Source organism: Osmia lignaria, chromosome 10 (assembly GCF_051020975.1).
Source record: "Osmia lignaria lignaria isolate PbOS001 chromosome 10, iyOsmLign1, whole genome shotgun sequence".
Taxonomy (NCBI): domain Eukaryota; kingdom Metazoa; phylum Arthropoda; class Insecta; order Hymenoptera; family Megachilidae; genus Osmia; species Osmia lignaria.
Window position 1 is genome coordinate 14,303,045 of NC_135041.1, and position 9,413 is coordinate 14,312,457.

At 30.6% G+C, this 9,413-nt stretch overlaps 2 protein-coding genes across 2 annotated transcripts; one reads left to right on the top strand and one right to left on the bottom strand.

The window, feature by feature from the left end:
- Positions 1-14: 14 nt before the first annotated feature.
- Positions 15-4,219, top strand: LOC117611592 (uncharacterized). Its single transcript, XM_034339583.2, has 8 exons — positions 15-260; positions 801-875; positions 1,006-1,206; positions 1,274-1,435; positions 1,504-1,653; positions 1,742-1,898; positions 1,969-2,220; positions 2,303-4,219. The coding sequence occupies exons 2-8, from the start codon at positions 801-803 to the stop codon at positions 3,697-3,699; spliced, it is 2,394 nt and encodes a 797-aa protein (XP_034195474.2). The 5' UTR covers positions 15-260; the 3' UTR covers positions 3,700-4,219.
- Positions 4,220-4,372: 153 nt separating this feature from the next.
- On the bottom strand, positions 4,373-9,407 carry LOC117611588 (cilia- and flagella-associated protein 70). The gene is made up of 20 exons (XM_034339580.2): positions 9,207-9,407; positions 8,950-9,139; positions 8,719-8,877; positions 8,220-8,644; positions 8,056-8,156; positions 7,881-7,993; positions 7,668-7,813; positions 7,463-7,605; positions 7,276-7,399; positions 7,138-7,203; positions 6,932-7,075; positions 6,687-6,869; positions 6,498-6,631; positions 6,282-6,430; positions 6,061-6,221; positions 5,794-5,940; positions 5,602-5,732; positions 5,352-5,472; positions 5,124-5,273; positions 4,373-4,980 (listed from the first exon to the last, which is right to left on the bottom strand). Exons 1-20 carry the CDS (start codon positions 9,273-9,275, stop codon positions 4,834-4,836), a joined length of 3,003 nt encoding a protein of 1,000 aa, XP_034195471.2. The 5' UTR covers positions 9,276-9,407; the 3' UTR covers positions 4,373-4,833.
- Positions 9,408-9,413: the final 6 nt, after the last annotated feature.

A 9,413-nucleotide genomic window follows, 5' to 3' on the forward strand; every position in this document is an offset into this window, starting at 1 on the left:
CTCTGAATTTCAGAATTGCTCCGTTAATATGACATATAAATTATACAATGAAAACCACTGAACTACAGTAATTTTCTTATTCACATCGAGAACATCCGCAACTGTTGTATGGTACCAATGTGTCTCTGCTCTGAAAAAACAAGGGTGCATAGCGCTGAATAGTAGTGACATATGTGACTAAAGTTTAATTAAACAACGTAACACTTTACCTTGATGTTCTAATTTCTTTCCCTCGACAGTGTCTGTGTCTACTTTCAATCGTATGTTGTACTTTGTTAATATCATTAATCTACTTTAGGCTGAATAATTGATTTATAGAAATAACTGCATTTTAAAGAACTCATTATATATTTCTGTAACCTATTTTTAGATGAATGGTTTCATTGTATGCCGAATTGATACAGCAACATACTTTTGATTGCATTACATTTTTTGATTTATATAAAGCAATGAGTATACATATATATTCGTATATCTAAATATAGACACACTGATTTCTAAAAAAAAAGTACATTTTTGTACTCAAATGATATACTTTTTACTTTGAAAATGTTCAAATTGATTCTGAATGATCATTCATGAATTATTTTTTAATTTTTATATATCATGAGTAGTATTTTCTGCTGATTGAATATTTTAGCATAATAAATTACATATGGTCGGATCGTATTACTTAAGAATTCGGAAATGAAGTTGTTTATGGAACGAAATAATCTATTTTAAATGCCGTTCAACTTACCATCGTTAATCTATTAAATTTATATTATAATCAAGTTAATTTCTATTTTATAAAATTTCAGATGGCAGCTAATGCACTTACAGAAAAAATTAATAAAATTCGGCAATTGAATGAAGAAATTAAAAGAAGACACGAGGTATGTATGATAATGCAATAAAATTGAAAAAATATGTAGAATCTCAAGTATTTTAGTGGCATTAATTTTTCTTATTTGTAAATTTATCTAATTTTTTTAAGTTTATTTTGTAAATAATTTTCCTTGGTAGGAAGTAGAAGAAGATAAGAAAAATGCAGCAAAACAAAATGCTTTAGTACAAATGGTACCGTCAACAGATTGGCCAGAAAGGAAAGAACCACCAGAATTTACAATTTCACCAAAAACCAAACAGAAATCAACCAAAGAAAGACACGAATACATACCACAGTCTCATTCTGGTGAAGGAAGGAAAATACATTCTTTTGCTCAAGTATGTTTTGAAATGTTATAATAAACTTGTTTATAATGTGAAATTTAAAAATCAAATATTTTTTTAGGGTGAAGGACCACCACCAGATCCTAAATACAACTTTTTAGCAGATTCTGAGCGAGAAGAACCTATGGAATATGCAAAAGAAACTGTTGGAAGTAGATCTACTAATAAAGGATCAAGAGGCAGTTTCAGGAAAAAAATTGGTGGAAGAGAGAATGTGGAGAAAGTATGAAAAAATATTGGGTTTATGTACATTTTTTTTTATCAAGTATTAAGAATTCTAATTTTATGTAGGATAATAAAATAAATAAAGGAAACTATAAAGATGAATCTCAGTCAGGATATGATGCTTGGAGAGCAGAAAGGAATCGAATTGACGAAGATCGTATAAGTAGACAAAGAACTGCAGAAGGCAATTGGCTCAGAGAATGGGATAATGATAAAGTATTAGCATATTTTTATAAGAATTCTGTTTATAATTTAATAACATTAATATAATAGATATGTATTAATGGAAAATGATTTATCTTAGTTCATATCGCATAGTAGAAATGACGAGTTTGAAAGAGATCCGAATAGAGAGCATGCACCTACGCAATACTATTCAGACAGACTGGAGAATACAACATTCCCTACATTCTCTCGTATCAAGAAAAAATATAAAGATTCTGGCAGAAGATATGACAATAGTACGTTTCATTGTTATTTTATCTCTTCATTTTAGAAACATACTATTTTACTAGAATATGTTTGTTACAGATAATGAACACGTCAATTACAATCAAAGCGGAAACCCTCGTCCTTACCGCGGTTCGGCTAAAAATGTTCATGGTAATCGTGACAATCGGTCTCATCTCACTTACAATCAGCACAGAAACAATGTATCTGCATCAGCAAAAGTTGCTGAATCTCTAACTTCTGAAGAAAGAACTGTTATTGCAACTGACAAGAGTATTAAGGTTACAGTAAATCAAAGCAGTGCAACAAAAGGACCAGTTATGAGTATTAAAGGTATTACAATTATGTATACTTTTATTACTATCGTTCATAGTATAATTTCATTATATTTTAATTTATTTATTGCGCTTCTTAGTGAATTCTCCAAGCATAGCTGGAACAGGCAGGGTTGGACCACGTCAAAGAACCCGTGTTACATACAGTCATTCGGACATTGATACACCTATGACTGAAAACGAATCCTTCTTCCGGCAAAAATCGTTCGAAGACAAATCGAAAGGGACTTTCTTTAATAATAATCAAAAGTTTTCTAACATAAATAGGTCTCATTCGCAAAGAAAGAGCGACTCAAGACCTCTGCACTATCAAAGAAAGGAGGGAAGAAAAGAAGACAATGATACCAATTTCCATAAATATCACGAAGCTGAATTTAGATCTTATTCGCAAAAGGATCAGCAGAAATCATATGTTGCTAAATCACCAAAACCTATGAGAGGAAATACAAAAATAATAAAATCCGAGTCTTCAAACGTGAATGTTTCGCAAAAAACAGTAGCGCAGGAAAGTTTAACTACTGATGAGACAAATGTTGAACACGATGTTGAACATGATGTTAAAACAGAAAACTCTGAATCGGTACAGTTAACTGAAGCTGATCACACAGAAATATCTACCGCAGAGACTAGTGAAATAAATATTGAAAACAAAACTATAAATGACATAATATTGAAAAAAGAATCAGAAGAAACTTCTCTGAATCTTTCATCAAATACAGAAAATACTGAACATGTTGACAAAGATAATGGTAACAAAGATTTAGAAGAAGTTGCAAATACTTCAACAAAAGATTTACCAGAAACTAGGGATAGTAATGTGAACAAAACTGATTTTAATAATGAAAAGAAGAGTTCAGAAGAAGTTACGAATCATTTAACAGAAGATGTCCAAGAAAATAACGATAGCAATAGTATCAACAAAAATGATTCTGATAATGAAAGGGTGAATTCAGAAAAAATTGCAAATAATTTACCAGAAAATAATGATACGTCTTCCGAAATAAATAATGCTCAGTTTAAAGAGGTACTTGTCTTAAATGAAAATAATGAAGTCTCCGACGATATCGTTAAATCACAAGAAGTTTTTTCACCTAAAGATGATCAGCAACCATTGGAACAAGTTGTCAAACAATTTGTACATGCCGATTGCAAGGATACTGAAGATCAAGTTAGTACACAGCAAACTGTGGAAGTAGCAACAGATAATTCTGTATCTCTATTGGAAACTAACACTCAATCTGTGATAGAAGTTAATGATCAATTAGCATGCAACAGTGAAGTAGTACAGCATCAAGAAGAAAAAACAAATGAAAATAATGAATCGTCCGATGAAATTTTGAAGGATGTAAATTGCAGTGAAACAAATCCAGAGGATACTATTAGTAATATGAATATCAGTATAAATTCAACAGAGGAAAAAAAGGAAAAAAGTGAAGAAATAATTAATGGGAAGGTAGAAGATGCGGAGGAATTATAAAATGTCACTATAAAAATAGTGTCGATTCTTGATAATATATTTAACGAATGTTATTCTTTTTAACATTAGAAATATATTTCTAATGTTAACTTCTTTTTATTATTTCAGTATATCATTAATTTAATGAGGGTACTGAAAATCAGAGATGTTGTTTTAATTATTCTATACAAGATTGTTATTTTTGATTTTATCATGATTATAATGTAGTTTTTAAAAAACATAGATGAATATATTTAATTCGTTTACGTTATCGAGAATCAGATATATTATCTTAAACTTCAACAGATATTTCTAAAGCAATACGCTTTAAAATAATTAACTAAGTTAAGATACTAACTGCGCACAATCGTTGATGTTATTTGATGAATCCTTTGTGGTTTTAATTTTATCATGTTATAAACCAACGTTGCTTTAAGTATGTATATTTTATGTTTACATACATTGAAAGTAATGTACTATGCAATGTCACTTTAATAGAGACAATATTATCTTTTTTTTTTTTTTTTCAAAAGAATCAAAAGACCGCAAAGGATCAGCATGTTGCAATTAATTAGCATAGTACTTTTACACATTTAGAAGTCTACGAGTCCACGATTCATGTTTCTAATATTTTGTGTAAAATTCTATGAGAATAGAGTACTAACATCTGTTCAGATATCGCACTTGAATAATATTTTTATAATTGGCTGTAACGAGCAATTATTATCAGAGATTAATATATGCATGTAAAAAAAAAATTGATATTACAATAACTCAAGGGCTATTGGCTTAGAAAGACTGCAGTCGCTTGCGGTGTTCTAAATGGTACGATATACATACACATTTATTTAATTTTAGTAAAGAGATAATACTATGTTGCAACTGAAGTTGTCAAAATCTAATCATGCTAAAACACTCATACGCATACATGCATATACTTATACATGTGCGTGCATGCACGCATTTTCTTTTTTTTTACTGAAAGATTATTTATTGCACGTTTCTTTTTTTAATTATATAATATATTGTTATTCACTTGCTAATTATTGGCTGAAATATGAAAATTGTACCGCTATATATTTAGCGAAGAAGAAGCAATAATTGAGTACTATTTGCCTTTTTAAATTGTCTTCATTTATCTTCAATTAAGTGCCATTACTGTTCAAATTGTTCCTGAGATTCTTCTTCATTTTGACTGGTGATAAAATCATTGGTTCCTGTCGCTAAATCTGGTGATGTATAATCCAAAGCCTTCATCAAGTTTGTTATTCTCAGCCACAGTTTTTTATTTTTAAGATTGTTCTAATATATACAAAAAAAAATTAATAAATAAAAATTGTTAGTAAAACTTTGTTTTCTTGTTATTTACTACCACTGAACATTTGAAATAAACACTCCTACTTAAATTTTTTTTATTGGATTTGATAAGTCGAAGGAAAATATACCTTGATCATTTCTGCGTAACATTGAGAAAACTCGTCGTACCTTTCAAGTGTCATATTTAATAAGCATAAATAACCCCATGTGTCCGCATTACGATTATCAATTATATTGGCTTCCATCAGAGCCATTTCCGCTTCTTCAAAATGGCCAAGCTAAAACAGATGTAATTACAAGAGTACAACATATGACGCATCCTATAGATCTTATAAAAGAAGAAATATTTTTTTTACCTCGTAACAACTCATACCGACCCCTAGCCAAGTATGCAAGGCTGGTGAGGTTTTACATGTATTTAGAAATAATCTTTTAGCACGGTCAAATTCATTGACATTATAATGATGATATCCTAGTCTAATAACAAAGATTGCACATTGTAATGATTAATGCCTAAAATAGAATTAGAAAACGACACAAGTAAAAATATTTTTACGCATAGGAAAACATGTAGATTAAGTCACAAGTATCATGAAATGATGTTACCTGATTTCCACTAAATGAGCCATCCTAGGTCTGTCAAATAACATACAAGCAAAGTCATAATATTCTACAGCTTTTTCGTCCTCACCCAGTTTTAGGTAACAATGACCCATCAAGCTACTGATTGAAAAATCCTAAATAAACAAATGTAAAGAATTAATAAAGCTAGAAAACTAGTAATGTAAAGATACACACTATTCCATAATTGCATTCAGCTTCCTTTAAATGGGACAATGCATCTTCAAATCTACCAGATAAATAATGTTCCACTGCTATGTAGTATAAAACACTAGTTGATTGATTGGAATTTGACATTGCCTGTGCTAATGCAATCCCTGCAAACTGAAGACCATCAAAATATACAAAACTATGTATTTGAAAATTAATATTTTCATAGCTATAAATAAGGAAAGCTATTAAAGTCTTAGCTGTTGATTTAACATTGTTTTAAAAATGTTTTACCTCACAAAAATGAAGTTTTAATAAAAATGTTGCTATCAATATGCACACATTATCCTGAGGACAATGAACCATGGTCCATGAAAGTGATTCCTGATCAAGTATTATTTGCTTAGTCTTGTCTTTAATACATTTCTCTGCTATCCGAAGTGTTAGATCTATTCCTAGGGTGGAACATTATACAAGAATGATCATCGATCATCACCATCCAAGAGTCTTCTTACCTGGATAATATTCAGTTCGTATATAAAAAATGTACAAACTAGCCCAGCATTCAAAAAATCGTGGGTAAAAGTTAGTGAGAGCTCTTAGAAAAGTTTCTGCTTCTTTGTATTCTCTATTTTCAAACAACAGCAGCGCGTACATTAACAATCTACGATTTTTATATAAAATTTATCAGAATTTATGTTTAAAAAAAGAATTAGATCTGCCTCGCTTACCCGATAGGATGATGTCTATCTAATGAAATTGCTTCTAAACAACATTCTTTAGCGCGTTCTACGTCACCAATTTTTTTTAAAAACATTGCATATTTTGTCCATGAGTGAGGATCAGATTTATTCGACGCTATTACCTGTAAAAATATTTTTCAGTATAATAGTGAAGTTCAAAGGGTTGATAAAGTTCACCGTTGTGTAATAATATCTAGCTCTGTCAAGTTCTCCAAGTTCATAAGCCTCTTCAGCATAAAAATACATTAGCTTTGAATCTACAGAGTGATCCAAGTCATCCGTGAATCGGTTTTCCACAATTTTATTCAACGCTATGTGCATTTGCTCCACCAAATAGGAGTATATCGACGCGATAAAATTCTGTAAATTAATTAAATCAATATAAGGGTGGCAGATTTTAGTATGAACAAGAAATGAAGTACTTGAGTTTCATTGGAATCCACGAAGTTTCTAGGCATATTAAATTTTTGATCCAGCAATAGAGGAACCTTTGACCTTAACGTGTTACGTATAGCCAAATATTGTCCAGTTTTATAAAGGTGTTGAGTGAAACACGCTAATTCGTCCTAAAATTTCATTTAAAATGAAACTACAATAATTAAATTATCTTGGTTTTATAATGTATTACTTCACTGGGATTAAAGCAATATTTTTCTTTGCTTTCCTCGCTTTGCTCGTTTTCTTCACGAAAATCCTAGCTTAAAGAAAAGAAACCATCAAATTAGATATTCATAATTTAAGTATAACGTTATTTGGATCATCGTACTCGATAACACTCGGTTATATATTCAGTCAATTTTTGGATGCAATTCATGAATTGTTTCTCTGCTAGCTCGCTAGTGTATACATAACGTGTCTTCTTTTCCGGTTTGGAAATCATGTCATATATTCTGTAATGGATCATTCTTCTTTACAAACTGCATATAAATATATAGTTTAACTATATATGTAACCTTGTAAAATCTTCTATGACAGTGGAAACAAATAAAGGTTTATAAAGTTCAACTTCAATCACTATTACTGTTGGTTCAGCATTTTCTGAAATTAATTCCACGCTTGGTTCGAACACTGTTTCCGCCGTTTCCGAGGGTGAATGCTAAATTTAACACGTTCAAATACAATATATTTGCTTCAAAACTGTGATTAATCATCAATCACCTTTGACGCTTTGCTTTTTTTCTCTCTTTCTTTCGATTCCTTTGGTCCTTTCTCCAAATCGAAAATATTCTTCTCAAGTCCTACCTTTTCGGATATATCCGTCGGATTATAGGAATATAACTGCCCTACAACTCGGCAACTTTTCCCTGTGAAAATATAATTTCTTCTGTGATAAAAATTTATAGATTTTTTCTGTCGAGTGGTATAATTTACTTCCTGAGAAAAGAAGTTCCGATAAATCAATGTAACATTGATACAGTAACATTGATAATTTAGATGGAACACCCTTTTCAGTGATCATGATTTGAAAAGGCCAATATCTGTACCTATAAATTAACATTAAGTTGTATTAGCATTTTGTAAGAGTCCTTTGGAAATGTTTCTTTACTTTATAATATGATTCTTCATAGCTTCAATTCCCGTTGTCCATGTGATAAATCGCTCTAAAGAATTCCATTCTATTCGTGGTAGATCCTCGTATACCTTATCCTGAAATAAAAACAAAAATATTAATTACAAACAAGTAACGTTTAACATTATGTTTACCCGTACCGTTAGATTAAACCATTTTTTAAATTCGTTCTTAACTCCCATAAAGTCGCAATCTAGTTTGTATTTCGACAGTTGAGCTCGATTTTCCAGAAATCTTAAGCTATTCCATCGTTTTGTCCTCTCGACGTCACGAAACTTTGTCCATAATCCATTTTCGAAAATGATGTTCTCAGGAATCTCGTTATCGATGTACGCTATTGTACCAACTTTATACTGTAAATTCTCCGTGAATGTTTGCGGGAGATTGTATATACTTTCAACGGTAATGTTTAAAAAATTCACGCTTTCCTCTGGCTGAAAAAATGGTACGTTGTTCTGTGAAGCAGTCACCGTCAAAAGTGGAAGATTCTGCCAAGAAACTAATGCTTCATCCATGAAAAATTTCGGGGTTTCTAGTATCAGCTTCTCTGTATAACATTTCTCTCCTGTATAACAATAAAAGAAGAAAAATTAGGAAAAATATGTATAATAAAAGAAATTGTTAAAATTAATTAATTACCTAATATTATTGGTAGTAAATCAAAATTACAAATTCCTAACATTGCTGATCCACCAGTGGATATAGATTTTGAGGTGAACACCGACTTTTTTTTAGTGCCTTTCTCTGAACCAATGGACTTTTCATCATGTTCACTTTCCACATTTTGCATAGCTTTTACTGCAAATAGTATTATAGATATAGAATATAGAAATGATACAACTATGTGAATAAGTAAAAATAAGCTGTTACTCAATACTGGAGTAGACACAATTGAATTAAGATTCTGTTTGTCTTTTGTAGAAACTGGCAAAGAAACGACGAATTCAACCCCATAAACCACATCCTCGCAATTTGCTGAAATGAACGTAGGACCACTGTTTCCTAGGATGGTACCATTATGCTCCACTATAAATGATACTGACACATTCGTCTTCTTGATCTGTATTATTTAGAAAATTCATCATTAATTTTTGCAATTACAATAATTATATTAATCTAACACTTACAACATTTTGAATGGTGTCTATTGTTATTTCAATATTTTTTCCTTCAGATAAGTTTTGCTCTTTTTCCATTTCTCAGTAAAATTCTGGTTTTCTCATTAGCAACATCAAGATTATCCAGATTCGATTGTTTCATCGAAATAAAACAGAATAACAACGAAATAAATCGCATATAACATCGTTAATTATATTACTCAATAATGTGTATAT